The sequence below is a fragment of the Coturnix japonica genome, chromosome 1 (assembly GCF_054131305.1).
Source record: "Coturnix japonica strain WE chromosome 1, WE-NBRP24, whole genome shotgun sequence".
Taxonomy (NCBI): Eukaryota; Metazoa; Chordata; class Aves; order Galliformes; family Phasianidae; genus Coturnix; species Coturnix japonica.
The window spans coordinates 59,113,190-59,131,216 of record NC_140663.1 but is presented as its reverse complement, the minus strand read 5'-3'; the positions used below and the strand labels follow the sequence as shown (position 1 = coordinate 59,131,216).

The 18,027-nt window shown below is 33.1% G+C and overlaps 2 protein-coding genes across 3 annotated transcripts in view; one reads left to right on the top strand and one right to left on the bottom strand.

Moving 5' to 3' along the window:
- Positions 1–1,760: 1,760 nt before the first annotated feature.
- PMCH (pro-melanin concentrating hormone) lies at positions 1,761–3,112 on the top strand. Its single transcript, XM_015864643.3, has 3 exons — positions 1,761–2,100; positions 2,435–2,636; positions 2,847–3,112. Exons 1-3 carry the CDS (start codon positions 1,861–1,863, stop codon positions 2,894–2,896), a joined length of 492 nt encoding a protein of 163 aa, XP_015720129.2. The 5' UTR covers positions 1,761–1,860; the 3' UTR covers positions 2,897–3,112.
- Positions 2,435–18,027, bottom strand: part of PARPBP (PARP1 binding protein) — a 41,724-nt gene continuing 26,131 nt past the window's right edge. Inside the window, exons 8-11 of one of the 2 annotated variants that reach the window (XM_015867523.2) lie at positions 15,886–16,064; positions 13,473–13,554; positions 4,340–4,475; positions 2,435–3,594 (exon numbers count right to left, since the gene is read on the bottom strand). In XM_015867523.2, coding sequence (XP_015723009.2) covers positions 3,260–3,594; positions 4,340–4,475; positions 13,473–13,554; positions 15,886–16,064 — 732 coding nt within the window. In that variant the 3' untranslated portion in view covers positions 2,435–3,259. The remainder of the gene's footprint in view (positions 3,595–4,339; positions 4,476–13,472; positions 13,555–15,885; positions 16,065–18,027) is intronic. The other variant, XM_085522032.1, reaches the window with a different exon arrangement.

Sequence of the window (18,027 nt, the reverse complement as noted above, 5' to 3'; positions counted from 1 at the left end):
ACACTAGCAGAAACTTTGTGCATAGGTACAACACTGTCAAAATGGGTCTTTAATAAAAAAAGTCACAGATTTCAGGTTTGTTTCAATTATTTATTTATTTATGTATTTTAATTGTGGTTTGGTTTGGTTTATTTTATGTACTTGTCTGCTTTTAAATCTAACACATTCCAGTACTTGAAGGGAGCATACAAACAGGAGAGGGAACAGCTATTTACAAGGGTAGACAGTGATAGGACAGAGGGGAATGGTTTTAGACTAAGATGGGAGATTTAGATTAGATATTAGGAGGAGTTTTTCACTCCAGTGAGTTCCAGGACTCACTGGAACAGGTTGCCCAAGGAGGTTGTGGATGCCCCATCCCTGGAGGCATTCAAGGCCAGGCTGGATGTGGCTCTGGGCAGCCTCATCTGGTGGTTGGTTACCCTGCACATAGCAGAGGATTTAAACTGGGTGATTATTGTGGTACTTTTCAGTTCAGGACATCCTATAATTCTACAATATTTAGTTACTTATGATGAGAAAATGATTATGTTACTCAAAACTACCCAAATGTTTTAATTGCCTTCATTGGAAATACATGTTTTGTCTTCACTTTGTTTTTGTTGTTTTTTTCCTTCTCCACTTCTGGAGGATCACATAGATGAACAAGTACATTATGAAGAGTTTATGGTTTTAAACTCTCAGTTAAGATGATAGGTATCTTCCAAATGCACTCAAAAATTACTGCAAAACAACTAATTTTTAACAACAAATTTACTGAGTGTGCTTTACCCATCATCCAGATCATTAATGAAGATATTAAACTGGACTGCAACCATTATTGATCCTTGGGGTACCCCAGTCACTACCGGACTCCTACTGGGAGTCTTTGCACCACCTCTAACCCTAACCTTTTCATTTTCTTGGTCAATTTTCTATTAGTTTGCTTCATTTAGGATGATATTCGGTTCTATGCCCATTCTAAAAAGGTTAAAATAAGCATGAATTTATGGGATTTTATTAAAATAAGCATGAATTTATGAATTTATGGGACACAGTCACTGAATATGTTTTCTATCACTGATATTAAGCGATTACCTAAATCCACATTTGCTTTCCACATGAAGTAAAAAATATTATACACAAATTCCTGCTCTTTTTGCCATGACATGGTAGACAGACCTCAATTTTATTATTATTTTTTAATTTTAAAATGAAATTCCAGTTTCTTTCACCTTTCCTAGCAAGTCTATTTGATCGGGAAATGTTCATTTTCAAAAAGAAAATTCAGAAAATCACTTAAGTATTAAAAAATATTTCTTGCCTGAGCTCTTCAACTGAATAAAGATAGTGGACAAATTAGTTACTTCAACTTGAACGCAGTAGCAGTCTAAGATATTGTTAAATTCCAAGTTTTTCAACTCTTCAGTAAATCACTTTTGTTCAAAGACTGTGATAAATCACACCTTCACAAAAGTCCTGCTTACTTATGTAAATTAGTCCCTTTTCTCAAGTTGCTTTAAATGAATGTGAAGCTTATTAAACACCACAAATGGACATCACAGTTTTATTTGAGCATTGCTATGATGATCCTTCAAAGGAACTATCTTGCTGTTCTAAAAAGATTGTAAGAAGCAACTTATCCAAGCTAAATAAATGTTTAAGTAGTTCTAAACAATAGATGGGATTAGAAGGCTTATACAAAGCCTTATCCTTAATGTGACTCATTTAAAAGACTGAACTCATCACTCACTGAAGTAGTTTCTATTCAGTTTGTAAAATATATAAAGTGGGCACAGATGGAGAATGTGTTAATTTACACCTGAAAAGCTTAGAGCCTGAAAACTGCTTACCTTATATGAAAGCATTAAGTAACTAAGAATGTGCATCTCATCATATATGTTAATACTCTCTCTTTTTTCTCAAGGTTTTCTAATCTCAGTTTCAAAATCTCTGCAAAAAGCAGAAGATGAAGATATGTTGCTAACTGCATTCAATCTAGGAAAAGCCCTTCAAAATGGAGATAGACCTGAAAAGAGTGGAGCAACGCCTTCGCTGAAACGATATAACATTGAGGAAAGCTTCTCGGATGAAGATGGTGACAGAAAATCAAAGTTTTTTGTGAGTTTTCAGTTTTGCATTTTTTATCGCTTAAGTGTTAAACTGAAATTCTCTTTATAGCCCTTTAGAGGACAAGTAATTTAAAGTAATGACTTGGTGGGTACAGGAGAAAAATCAGTTCAGGATTGAATGAGATTTCCTACTTTAATTTCCTCTTTGAATTTTCTAATTTCCAGTTTTTAAATGTTTAATCTGGGCAGTTAAATTTAAAATAAAAAATAAAAATATTTTAAATATAATAAAAAATTTGAGAGAAAATGCCTATGTTTCAGCATGTTCTGTTGGTTTTTTTTTTTAAGATTAACTGATACTCATGTTTTTTTCCTTAAAACAGGACATCAATTTCAGACATGACTTCTTAAATCACGGTGTACCAATCAGTGCAGGCAGAGAGCAATTACCTTACCTTGCACTGAAGGGAGCCATTGCTTTTCCAGCTGACACCGAAATTCAGAAGATTGAATCAGTACAGGAAAGAGAGACAGTAGAAGAAGAAAATTCAGCTAAATTCCCCATAGGAAGGAGAGATTTTGACAGTAAGTATACTTCAGTGTCTCTGACACCATCTGTTAAAAGCCCAGTTAGAAACTCCATGTAATATCCAGGATTTGTTAGTACTATTTAAATCCTGCAATTCCAACTTACCTCTACTGTAAATAGTCTGGAGGGCTGAGGAGTAGGCATTTGTAGGACATACAGAATTCCAGTTCTTTGATATTTTAAACTTTCACTTTGTATTTTTGTAGTGCTCAGATGTATGCTGGGAAGAGTCTATCGACCCTGTTGGCAAGTCTGAAAACTACTGACTCGCAGCACCTTCTTCGAAAAAGATTAAGCATTTTATTATGAGTTTAATGTGATTGGAAGCTATTGTGTCTTAGTTTTGCTATACGTATTGCTAAATTTATTTTCACATTGCAGTGTTGAGAGAAGCATAATTCATTACCAAAACAGAACATAGTTGTAAACACTGATGTATTCTTGTCAAAAATAAAATATATCTGCACAATCAGACTTGTAAGTATTTGTCTAGTAATACACACAATCTATTTTCATTGATTTGAGTATGAAGAAAAGCAAACCATGTATTTCACCTTTTTCTCCCAAAATCTTACAACTTCTGAAGTATTCAATAGACAATGCAGGTCAAAATAAAAACTTACAGTTTAAAAAATTGAGTTAATTTTGCCTGACCAACAATCAATTTATTCTTGCTTGCAGTTCTGTTGTTCTTTCTTTTTCCATCAACTTTGCTGTCCAATTCCTTCTGAAGGTTGTTTGAAGTCTTACGTTTCTTAGCATTTTTTGGCAAAGATGTTTCACTTTCTTCATCATAGATAACATTGTCATTATTCAGATCCATCTGTTCATTCTTGGAGTTCTTGCTTTTTGGCTGACAACTCAATTTCCCCATTTCTCTATAATTTCTATTCTGATTAACATTTTCAGAAATAGTTCCAAGCACTGGTATGTCAAGATGTGAATTCATACCTTCTGTCATGAGAGAATATCAAAAACACATGTGAAGAAATAGAAGTTACCTGGGTTTATTCATCTGTTTTCTATCAGGATTATCATGTGCTTTTTAATCAAAACAATTGCTTTTTAAAGCAAAACAAAGCTATTCTGGTAATTCTACTTGCATTTGCAACACGTTAAGTACACTGTTATTTTAAAATTACATTGCTCAAAAATAAGCTAAGAAAACTAAATTAGGGAAATTAATTTAAAACTTTGAAATATTAGATAGTATGCAAAAAGGATTTTGAATATATATATAAGGCATAGAATCTATATATACATAGAATATATATAGGATATAGAATCTATGTATGTGTGTGCATATATATGTATGTATGTATGCATGTATATATGATATGGCTTATGGAGAAATAAACCAAATGATTATTTGCTTAATGATAAAGATATAAAATTCAGTCAGCTTGCTTACGTCAAATAAGAAGTAACATTAGAAAAAAGTATCACATTTTTTTTCCCTTAACATAGCATCAATACACGTGTTCCAACCAAATTTGAATTTTTAAAATATTAGCATTAAAATTTTAATGCAAAGGCATTTAGCTGGTCACAGTATATGCAAAGCAATGAGACATCTATTTCTTTCTTGAAAACGTATTTACACATGAATTTTACTAAAGCTTTCTTTGATAACACTTGAAATATTTGATTTCATGTTCACATATTCAGTCCTACTATGGCCTGCCTGTGAAACATTTACCTTTTAAATGCTGCTTTGCTGCAGGATGTATGCAGGCTGGCATTCGGCTACTGCTGAGGAATTGCTGACCCCTTATTTTACTCGGCTCATTTTTGTATGTACATGCAAACTGAGATTTGATTGAAGACTGCTTCATCTACCAAAAATAAGCTGTGTTAGCTTTATTTACAGAAGTAAAATACAACACCTGCAAGACTAATAAAATACTGTTTCCATTCTGTTGTCTCAAAAGTTTTACTAAAAAATGAGAACACTCACATAAAAAATATTTATATGAAGTATTTAATTACAAAATAGAAAAGCTTTCAAGAATACTTACAGCAATAATAGTGAAACACTGATAAAGTAATATAAATTAGGCTTCAACATGCTTATGTCTAAAACTTCTGTATAAAATACTATTTCAGATCTGTCTTGCATAGCCTGCATTGCCAAAAAGCTACAATGGTGAAGAAAACTCCCGTATCTGGTTCTCTATGTTCATCTCCCTCTCCCAGTTTTGGACGCAGATAATCTAGTTTTATAGCGCAGGCAAATCAAAATATGTAGTTCAACTATAAATATTATGTGAAAATTTTAAAATAGTCAATACAATTATATTTACTGGAATTGGTGATTCCAGGTCAAGCTGCACCAGTTTACACTTAGGCTACGGTTTCTCTGACTATCACTTCTTCTAATTCAGATTTGCAGGCCAATTCATCAGAAATGCTATAGAGTCTGCAAGATAATTTGTGCCCTCACTTCCTTATGAAAGGAAGAATTAAATCCTTATTAAATTCTTTAAAATACATTGAAAGGTATAGTAGGGATTAGGATTTCTAGCTAATAAATCTGTTAAAATGTCACAGGTGAATTCTAATAAATACGAGCTGAATGAGCAACACTGTGCAAACATCAGGAAAAAGAAAATACAATAAACATTGTCACAAACTAAATACTGTAAGTTTGGGTTGTTGTTTTTTTTTCCCCCAGTTGGTTTTGTTGAGTAGGATGTTTGCAGACAACTTCAGGATTCAAAAGTTTGCATTATACTTTCCTTCTATGCACAAGCATTTTTAAACACTCTATTTCCAGGGTTTCACTTCTATAGATTATTTTGTTCCAATTCAAACTTTCAAATTCAAACAGAATAACAGAAAAGAATACATGCCTGGAAACCTCATTTCACAGAGGCCACAAAATTCAGTCACGGTTTATGCCACTTTCATCACATATAAACCAAGGGAGAAGGATGTAACTATACCCAACAACTCAGAAAAAAAGTATTTGAAACTACAAAAAAATTCATGTCAAATCTTGTTTAGCTAAATGTAACGTCCTACTTATATAATGCCTAGAATATACATTACTTTTTTTTTTTTAGTTTAATATTACTGTATTATGATGTTTCGTGGTTTTGCTATTTCTTCAAGACTTCCTCATAATCCCTTAAAATTCACTCGATCCTCAACTGTTTATTAAATAATACACACTACGCAACAATAATCTGCACACAAAATGCTATCACATTCATATTGCAAGAGGCAAATAAGATGCACTTTGTGCTGCGCTTATGAAGATATAATAAATACAGCACCAAAAAGGCCCATCAAGCAGTCAAGAAAGCTTGATAGTTAATATTCTATAAACAATTAATTATTATTGGGGACGTCAGGGTGGTTTTTTTTTACCATTCCTACAAGACACTTAACAAACTTAGTTTTCAAGGACTAGAATATGTGGAATCAAAGTACAAAGTGCTGTAAAAAAAATCACAAACTCATCTGTCTGTATTTCAAATGCACTGAAGCATGAAATATTCCTCAAAATTTTGTGTCATATCACATGCTATTAAGTCATTTACAAGCAGAACACAAAATTCTACCAAAATAGAACTGTTTCAGTTGATCCTAGTATGAAGCTAGAAGGTATATATGAATCAAGATTGCAAAACTAGAATTGTTTGTTGAGGCAGTCAAACTTTCCAGCTGGTCTAGCAGTATAAATTTGCTAGTACAACAACTGTAATACATTGAGTTAGAAACAAGAAAATTCTAATAGCCTGAAGGCAAAACAAAACAGTGTTGAGTCTACAGCTGAATCAAAAAGTAAAGCTCTTTATATATATATATAAACTTCAAATGTGATTGAGGTACACATAATGAAGGCTTTCAACAATTTGGAGTAGTCTTAGAAATGAGAGGTTTTTTACATTAAATTCCCTGAACTCCACTGCTTTGAGGTAACCCACATCACTAATCCATTAACTGACCGCTCCGTGAGAGTGAAAAGATGCTGGAAATTCAAGTTCCTCAGCAAGTAGCTGCACATAAGTAGTGTGAAATGAGCTCAGGCTTGCTGTCCCTGTTTCTCTTTACAAGCAAGAGGGATATTCCTGTTATACCTATACGTAGAAAGAAATTCTGCTGAATTTCAGATATAGGGGTTTACTGTTACTATTGTTTAGCCAGAACAAACTACAGCAGAATATGACATTCCATGTTTAGCACATGTAGGTCAGATAGTAGTCCTAACAAACAGAATATGTAGAATATTCTCCCACCTCAACTTCTGTACCTCAAGATTTTCAGTTCATTGAGATGCCAATATAAAACATTCACAGTTATACAAAAAATTAATGGTGCGTGGTCTATTTATTTCTGAAAGTTAGTTGATAATCTATTCCAGACCTCCTTCCACCATCTGCATACAGTCAGTACTGCCAATAGTTAGTCAGTAAGAATGTTGAGATTTGGGTTTTATACGCTGGAATAGCTTAATAGAATTTGAAAACCTACATCAGTAACAACAAACACATGTTTTTATTTTCCAGCCAAACAATTAGAATACTATTTGGAAGACGAAGAGAGAGATAAAAAGTAGAGAAAAATGTATTCTCTGCATCTTTACTTGTTTTCTTTTAGAAACTGTACTAAAGGTAAGTTGAAATAAGGAAAGTATTAAGAGAAAGAAAATAACAAAAACAAAACAGTAAATGCCACCATCAAAGTAAGGCATGTTATTCAACCACAAAAAACTGTCTTGGCTAATAGCTCAAGAAATAGCTTTTACCAAATCTGATCATTTTTCTAGCATGACATTGTACCAATCTTTTGCTATCCTAAATTAACTTACTACAATTTGGAAAACATTCACCACAGATTAATTCAAGAGCGCTCATAATTCACAGCTAGGAATCCTTAGAAAGTTGTTCAGGAGTCTCGTAGTAATAATAATGGCATTTCACTCAGAAGTATAGTTTATCAAGTATCTGATTAAGAAAAATAGCCTGTCTTTAGATCTTGTATTGAACATAATCCATATCTCCCCTTCCCCTTTCTCCTTCAGGTATTCATTTTTTCAGCACACTTCATAAGTATGGAAACTAATAATCAATTTACATTCCATAATTACAGTCCAATCAGAAATTTTATTTTTACAATAGATAATACATCTACCTGAGGTGGATTATTTTCTCTATTGCTGCGCCTTTTCTACCCAATTACAATGGGCATGCAGAAAACTCTCGATAACTTCCTGTTGACATTTCTCCAAGTTACAGTTTATTTGTACTGGAATCACAAACAGGCAAAATAAATTTCTCAAGTAAAAGCATTTAGGGAAGCAATGAAAAATAACATCAGTGCTTGAATCTAGATATTAAGTCATTTTGTATAGGCATGAACAAGTCACATGAGAAAGGCAGACTGGAACTGTTTGCTTTGTGGAGTTGTTTTTTTTCCTTGGAAGGATTTCTATACACAGTAAAATTACAATGAATATCAAACATGCCAACATTTGGTAGAGTTTTCTTCAGCCACAGATTGTTTTAAAACTAAAACTACAGTTATCCTCCCAATTGGAGAAAAACAGTGTCTCAGATAGGAAAGGTTGTCTCCAGTTCCATTATGAAAAAAAAATACATGCCAAGCTACTGAAAGTTCTTGCAGCTGCCTTGGAGTAAATGTGTTAACAGTGTAGCAGGATTTTTAACACAAGGCACCAAAGACTGAAACTGAGGTGCAGAGGAAAGATGAAATCTTCATTATGCAATCTGTTTATTGCCCTAAGTTGATCTTTAACCTAATCAAAGGAGGTGATTATTACAATCATTCCATTCCTCTCACACACAAGTAATTACTACTTAAATAACCCAAATGTATTCAACAAAATAAATTGCTAAATGGTGGTTTAAAATTAATGTAAGTATAATTCAAATTACCAGATATGAGGCTGGAGTAACTCGTTTTAGATAAAGTAGCTCTCTCTTCTCTAGTTAAATGGTCTATTTTCTTTTATGAAGCAGAAACTGTGTGCAAGAAAAACAGGCTGCGAGAGACATAAGTGAACAGATATTCTGTGGACATTTCTGAATTAAAGATTTTTTTCCATAAAATGCCACTCGCCATTAAGATGCTTCCCTTTAAAAATGGATAGAAAATTGGAAATACAGCTCATTTTGTAATCACCTTTCATTGGAAGATGAAATCAAATTTCTCATTACTACTCTGCCTTGTTTCTGCCTTGTTTTCTGCCACATACTAGTTCTCCAAACTTCTTCCTTTTCAATGAACTGAGCGCTAGCATTGCCTTCTAACAAATGCTTTTATAGTTAGGCAGTATTTTTGCATCTATTCTAGAATTTAACGAGGATTGCAAGAGGAAATATTTCTTTTTCACTGTTGCCAGGAACTGGTTTTGGCAAAACAGAAATACTCATAGAGTTACCTTATTTTTAAACATATTACAATTCATAGCTACCTGCTTACATTTCCCACTTTCTATATTCTTAGATACAAAACACATGTGCACCATATTGTGCTCCAGGTTTAAGTATTGATCTGCAATTCTCTGCAATTCTGCAGATGTGAAAAGTAAGCTTCTGTTATGTAAGGAGAGGATATTATTTTTATGTTTATTATTGCAACTTTTAATTTAGTGAAGTGTCCCTTTTTTCCCATCACTTACTGAATTTTCCTGAAATTCCTTATTCAACATACAATACATGATGGGGCTCAGCATATAAGTTAGCTAATTATCACTTTCCCTGTCAAAAATCACAGTAAAGAAAACTTTTATCACAAATTATTACAAATCCAAATGGCTGATGGTGAGTTAGAATTGTAGGTTAACGATGTAGGTTAACCATTTCAAAAGGGGTAGTGTGGAAAAGAGTCCTTAGGACAATGGAACTAGTGCTATCATCACATAAGAAATTTCACAGAAGAATCAGAGACATTGAAAAGGAGCATCATGCTTCTACTGTATAATTGTAAATATATGTATAATATGTATTAGGAAAGATGTATATTATCTCTTCTGAGTCAATTCTGAATTCTGTGCATTATGCATAGCAAAATTTACAAGAGCAAATTTTACAGGCAACCTGTAAATTATTATTTCATACAGCAATTTTGGAATGTGAAAACTGATATTCAGAATAAGAAGGTGATAAATACTAACACAGCACTTGAGATCTATGGTCAGGGACAAGGAATTCATTGTACTATGTGCTGCACAGTAAGGACAGAACAAAAAATATTTCTATCAAGGGACATTAAAATCTAAGACAAGAAATATATGGATTCATAGGGAAAGGAACCCAAATTAGTCATTGTAATGGGCATCCCCCTCAATCATAAAACTGCTAAATTTTGAGGAGAGGTTGATTTAAAGGTACTGAAAAAGCTTTTAAAAGAGGATAATGAGTTCTGCAGATACCTATAGGAAATCTCCTCAGTTATAAGAAATAGTATAAAGCAAAAAAAAAAAAAAACACCAAAAAACTGAAAGAGCCAGACTGAAAATTAACAAACCAACAATGAAAATTGGTATTGTAGGCTGAATATAAGTAATAACATGTATCTCAGAACAGCATATCAGAAATAATCAATGTAGCTAGGATAGGTAAATGCAAGTAGTTTGTAGCTACTACAACTTAAAGGAGTAGATTGATATGCAAACATAAGAATTTACCTTCTAAATGCTTTGCTGTTCAATAGCTGTCAGTCTTGGTGAAGATAGGCTAAAGCTGCATATATCATATACCAAGTCCAAGAAAAATATACAATTGTGATCAAAATGCAAGCTGAATCTTTAGTAACTTGTAGTTAAGTGGACGTATGGATAAAGAAGAATAAAGTTGCTTTGATGCAAAAAAGTAGCAGATAGGGTACTATCCTCAAAGTCAAATATACTAAGACAGTCAGACATAGACTTAAAAGAAATTTCTTATAGAAGCTACAAATATTGTCAGGTTTCACAAAAGAGATTCTTAGGTTACATATAGATTTATGAATTGTTCATATATGGCTGATAGCTTAACTTGTTTGTAGATGCATTCCTTCAGAAAGAAGGTAAGAAAAGAGAAGGAAAGACATGATCCCAAATGTCTTCCAAGTAAGAAAAGAGATAAAAATATGCAAAAGAATCACTATAGAAATGGTTAGAAAGGCTACCAGGAACAGACAAAAGAAGAACAAAACAGATAATCTAGATCTTCTGCGAGAGAATGGTGATCAAAGATGAAGGTTGGAGAATTATCTCTGATTTTCATCTGGAAAAGTCATTAGCTGTTTTGGCAACAGCAATTTCAGTTCACTGAAAGAAGAAGCAACACTAAAGTGAGCACAAGAATATCAAAAGAAAAATCTCAGACTGTACAAGCATGTAGTATAGTTTGGATGGTAAATGTTTGGCTAATGCACAGAAAACAGAATTGCAAGCAAAGTGAAACATTCAGGAAATGTGAAACAGTCTGAGTAAGAAGACTGTACCGATACATATTTGCAACCTATTTACATTTTGAACACTACTATTTTTTATTTATACTTTTTCAATATGAAAAAACATCTTGAGATTGTTGGCCTTAGTTCCACGCAGTGCTTTTTTTCTCACTGATATGATAGGATACACTGGAAGAAAGCTGTGAAGAAGACTGCTTATGTGATTACAAGAGACAGTTCAGCAGCCCCAGTGTTCCTTTAAGACATTAGCTCTGTAGTTCCAACTGGCCTTTCAGTTTAAAATTCACCTTAGCATCCATTCTGCTGAATTAGAAGTGAGTCAGATTTCACAGGTTTAATCTACAAAACAATACATGAAAACTCTACAGTTGAAGACATTGTACTAAGGCACATGGTGGGTAAGTATTGGTGGTAGATGGATGGTTGGACTAGATGATCTTGAAGGTCTTTTCCAACCTTGGTGATTCTATGATTGTTCTATGATCGTTCTAAGGATAAACCACAGACTTTATACCTGTTGCTTGTTCCCCTTGTATTTTGATTTACGTAAGTTAAAAGGTAATTTACATTTCAACATAGTCATTCTCATTTATAATGGGCAGATTATAAGTGTCAGTATCAGTTTTAGGAGTAGACTGAAAGACTTCAACAAAGACTGGCTAGAAATAATAGATATTTCATTCTATTCTGCTACAGACACATTCTGTGACATCAGTCACAGTGAAAACAAGGCTGAGACAAGTGTCATAGAGAAAAAGTCACCCCTTGTACTTCAGTAATGGGGGATATAGGAATCACAATATCCTTAGGCAATATAGAATCAACTCAGGAGGTAGCCATGATCAGGTATCTTTGATGAGAACTACAATTTACATAGAAATTCTCTATAGTTGCTAATCTCATGTTTTGATTAGGAAAAAAAAAAAAAAAAAAAAAGAGAGAGAGAATGATTTCATAACAGGAATCAATCTCAGGTTTCATATTTTTGATAGTTAAATGAGAAACTTTGTATGTTCCTGGTAAAGAGCCCAAATTTGACAGGCAATTAATTTTAGAATGTCTTTTGTACTTTAACACTGAACATAACTTCATGAATCCAAATACAAAACCTCAGACAAAAAGAAACCCAACCCTATTTCAATGTAGTATGTAAACGGTATATTACATTTTTGCTATTTGATGAATAAACCTGCAGTTTAAATATGTTATTTACAGTAAAATTGCCATGAAGATCGTTTATCAGCTCCACTCTTTTCAAATGTTGTCCTGTAAGTTTCAAGGTAGATTTCACTTTAATTAGTGCATGCCTCTTAAACCAACCCCCTTACTCCTATACTTCTATGAAAAGCATACTGTGTGGAATTGAAGTATACTTAAAGCACTTGTTGGAAATACTGACAGTAATTTTCATCCTATATCCTTTCAATGACTTTCTATTTCTCATGCGTGTAATATATGAAAATTCCCTTCATCTTCACTGGCAAAAACGCATTTTCCACTGTGTTTTTCCCAAATTCTGATGGTCTATAAAACTTCTGTTTCCTTCTTTACATACTAATTTTATGTGTGTCTTCATCTGTTATCATAACTAAATTTATAAAAAAAAGTCGATACTTTCATTTAGTTCTCTCATTTAGTTGAAATGCCATTGAAGATAAATAGCCTATCTTTTTCCATAGTCCCAACATTAAAATTTGATAATTTTGAGGAAAAGAGACCATGTAAAATGCAATTTTAGAAAGGCTGTAATTTTCAGAAATACTGAAGTTGTTCTCTTAAATAGAGTTGCTTACAATACCAGTATACTGCAATGTTTGATTTCCTCTGCAAAATAGCAAGCATTACTGCACTTTATCGTATGCACTAAAGTACATACAATAAGGGAAATATCAATGAAATGTTTCAAATAAAAACTACTCTGAAAAAAAACAAAAACCAATCATTATGATTATTTTAGAATCAAAATCTGGTCCCTCTTTTCAACGTTGTTTTTGGTTTCACATATCTTAATTCTAATACATATATTATCTATATTTTATATATGTATATATGTATATATGTACAATATATTATATTATTTATATATATTATTTAAATATTAATAGATTTAATTCTATAGTCCTGAGATGCACAGATAGCTAAATTAGGAGATACAGATTTATGCAATACATTGTCATTAAGAGATCTTCACTACAAAGCAGTTTTAGTAAGCTTAAAGACTTTTCTGGAATGCTGCATGATCTCATTCAATATGGTTTGAGTTAGGCCACTAAACACAAGGTAACCAATTATTTAGCTATGGAATACCCTTCAGAAAAATATATGAAAATTTTAAAACTATTATTTTCATTTTAGCATTACTATTTCAATGCATCCATATGTGTATAGCGCTTCACGTACAGTACCTTAATTATTTTTTCATCCACGGATATCTGAATACGCTGTCTAAGAGGTTTTGGAGAAGATTCTTTAGACTGTTCTGGAGATCTATGTTCAAAAGAGATATGAAGTATTCATAACAAATAAATTCAACCAGTTAAGAAAAATAATTATCATATGCTGTACCTTGAAACAGGAAACCTAACATTTTCCAAATCATGGAATCACAGAATCACAGAATTGTAGGTGTTGGAAGGGACCAGAGATCACCGAGTCCAACATCCCTGCCAAAGCAGGTTCCCTACACCAGGTCACACAGTTAGGCCTGCTCATGTAAAGATAGTTGTTTATTTCCAAAAGAACTCATTCTTTATTTCATTTATTTTGCTCATTCTATTCAATCATTCTGTTATTTAAATATTCCATAAATAACATTTATTTTGTTTAGCCCATTTGTTCCATTTTTACACAGCACTTAAACACCTGCCTGCCTTTGCGATGTATTTAAATATGCCAAAATATGTAGTTTCTGCATGCTCCCATCAACTCCATTTTAATGGCTCAGGGGGCCTCCTTCTAAACCATAGTGGCAGAATCCTCAGGGCACCACTTTTCTAATACCTGGTGCTTCCTCAGGATAAGCAATCAGTTAAATCATTACTGCCTTTCCATTGTATGGATTTATTTGTGTTTTTTCCCAACAAAAATTGCTTTGAAAGAGATTTGTTGCTTTCTGGATCACATCAACTTGCATATAATTTATACATGTTTAACATTTAAATTTAAAAAAAGAAAAAAGAAAGAAAAAAAGGAAAGAAGAAAGAAATTAGCAAGGAGTATATCACAAATTGCAAAGATTGGAAGAAACATCAAGAGATCACTGAGTCCAAACTCACTGCTTTTAAAGCAGGTACCCTACAATACAATGCATAGGTAGGCATCCCAACATGCCCTGAATATCTCTGTAGAAGGAGACTCCAAAACCTCTCTGGACAACATGTTCCAGTGCTCTGTCACACACTCTTTAAAGAAAGATTTGCTTTAGCATTAACATGATAAGAAGATGACAGGCATTATATGAAACACAACAGCAAATATAAAATTGCCCTTAGCCCTATAGGCTTGGTAAACCAACAAAACCAGGAAATAAATAAATAAAACAACTTTATTGCGAAGTTAATTCATATTTATGCAAATTTTAATTTGCATATATATAATGCATATATTATACATAAATATATAATTTATATAATCAATTTAGATCATTGCCAACTAGAGGCATACACTGAAAAGCAAGTCATACAAATATTCACATATATGTTAAAACCACGCTGCAGAAACTAACATATTATCTCCTTACAACCACCTTGAGTGCCACACAAACATTCCAGTGAAGTCCAAATCCTGCAACTGAATCTGCAAAAGCAGTTGGTTAGAAGAGAGATTTCCACCAAAATATAACAAGAGGTACAATCCCCTCTTGTTTGTACCAGAATAAATTCCTCAGTTTTCCACAAGAATTAAAAAGTACTTAAACAAAATAACAATTCACATCTGGAATTGTGTTGCTTGCTTTCTACTCACTGCCCTGCATCCTTTTGCCCAGGTTTTTATCTTTTTTATTCTTTTCCTATTCTGTTATTCTCAGAGTCTTGCACCAACACATTCTGACAGTGTTGTAGTGGTGGGTTCTCATGCAAATAACTGCCACCAGCATCTCTAATTCGCCTCTTTTCACAGTCTTTCATTGTAGCTCTCCTTTTATATTAGGGAATCCAAAAATGTGCACGCAAAAACCTTAAGAAACAACTGGCCATTTTCTTAATGATTACTGAGAAATTTTTCTGTTTCCTTGCCTCTCCTTTCTCAGTTTCACCATCAGAGTCAATGTATGCCATGAGCTACAGACATTAGCAGTAAATGTTCATGCACATTAATTTGTTTCAACATCCTTTGTATAATACTTATTGGTGTTTCACAATATGAAAATATATTTAATCATTTTTAAAAGTCTCTATGAAATAATTACTATGTAGGAAGAAACCAGATTGTCATCCCCAAATATCTTGTACTAAAGCTAGATGAAAGAGGAATTTTCAAGCTGAATATAAATGCAGTCAGTTACTGAGCACACATTACTTGAACTAAAGAATATAGATGAGTATTTGGAAGACTAGTTGCAAAGGATACTCCCTTCACGGGTCTTGTGCAGCCCAGAAACATATGACCCCTGAAAGTCTGTCTTACAAAACCATGCTGGAAATAACAGTAAGCAAAGATGAGGAGGCAGAATACTTTTGAGAACTTGACACTGTCCTAAGAACGCTTTCCTTTTACATCTATGCTCCCATAAGTCTGCAGATTTAGTGTATGAAATATTAATGCTTTAAATCAGTATAAAATCTTTTTAAAACAAACAAAATGTCTTCTAGTACTCACCTGAAGAGTGTCAAAAAAGAGGTGATTCCAAACATATTTAAGTTTAAATCATCATATAATAATTCCGCTTTGTTCTGGGTAGGAGCACTGACTGCTTCTTTATCCAGAAGAACTAGTAGGACCTTTATAGTATCTCTGCCACAATATACAGTGCCGTGGTTTATGGAATGCAATTTTGGCTGAAAGGAAATAAAATTAAAATGAACATACTGCAGGAAAGGTCAAAAAGTGAAATCAACAGCTCACTACCAAAAGCAACTAATAACAGCAGAAGATGCAAGAACCTCCTCCTTCCCTTTCCCAGTAAGCATCTATCAGGTAACATGAGTACATGGAAGATTCTTTTTCATCCCAAGCAATGAGTAGAATTTAGATCATTGCCAACTAGAGGCATACACTGAAAAGCAAGTCACACAAATATTCACATATATGTTAAAACCATGCTGCAGAAACTAACATATTATTTCCTTACAACCAACTTGAGTGCCACACAAACATTCCAGTGAAGTCCAAATCCTGTAACTGAATCTGCAAAAGCAGTTGGTTAGAAGAGAGATTTCCACCAAAATATAACAAGAGGTACAATCCCCTCTTGTTTGTAACAGGATAAATTCCTCAGTTTTCCACAAGAATTAAAAAGTACTTAAACAAAATAACAATCACATCTGGAAGAGTTCAATGCTATAGCCAGCAGATGCAGAACTTCATAGGATTGCTAGAGTTGCAAGTTTATAGCATTTCTCCATAAAGTTCTAGGGGTTTTCTAAACAAATGTAGTGCTAAATACACAGTATTAGGGTTTAAAAACCACAGTCTTTATTATTACCAATACAAAAAAAAAAAAAACATACAGTAGTCGAACTTTGTTTAGAACAGGACGGGCAACAAACTGTATTTCTCTAATCAGTTAACTGTTTTCAACACAGCCTTGAAAAGATCAAATTCTATGTCTCTCCCTGTCTGATTATGTCAATTAGTGTATGTAGCTTTCAAGAAGCCATAGCAACACGTCAGTCAGTTACTATAAGTTATAATCAATAGCTAGAAATAGCAATTACAGAAATGGCTGTTATACTTGATTTTACAAAATTGGTCTATTTCAGTAACATTTAATTTCCTCAAAATTTATTTTGAACCTCTTCAGTCATTACATCACCACATCATCCACATCGTGGATTTTTATAAACCGCCATGTGGGTCACGGTAAATTTATCTTAATGAAAAAAGTATGAGTTTGACAACAGCTCAACTGATTACATACAAAGAAAATGTAACATTAATAACGCGTAGAACATAGCATAACTTCCTAAATGCCAAAAGATGACCTTCAGAAATCTCACGTACTACTACAACAGTAGCTTGTTGTACTAACCATGGAGTAAATACTATTGTCCAAAAAACAATAGGAACTTCAGGCAAGACAAAATCCCTGCCACAAAAATCTTGTTCATTATTAAAATAATGGCTCTAAATATTTTTTCAAGTAAACTACTTATTAATCTTTCAAGGGTAGTAACCATTAACTACTCCAGACTATTCTAGCCAGTTCCAGAAATGCCAACTGGATTCGATTTACAGCAGTAAATTTCTAAGGAGGAAATTAATCACATTTGCTATTAGTCACTCATGAAGTCTTCAGTGAAAAGTAGTGCTTCCTTCTGCATAAAATATTGATTATTTTATACAGCTTTAGACTTTTATAAAACAGATATTTACAGGAAAACTGAGCAATGATGTAAGAAAACTGATAAGAGAAAAGCAAATATTTTTCCAACAAAATGACTCCTTTCAGGTATATTTTATGTTGTGCCAGTCTTTCTAAGAGCTGCTGGAGGCATCCTTTTCAGCTCTACCGTTAAGTCCAGATTTACAACTTGTACTCAAAGAAACAAGTCAATTACTTCCATATGAAAAATCATAACATCCCATCAAAGGCAGAACTTACTCTGAATACAGATACTTTTTTTTCCAAAAAATTACTGCAGTTAAAAAAAAAAAAAACCCAAAAAAAAAAAAACCAGCATATTTTTTAAAGAAAACAAAACAATATGAGATATATATGAAACTCAACACAGAGATTTAACCTTTGCTGTCCTAAGATCTTAATGGAGCAATATAGACACTCCAATTTTTCTTTACAGT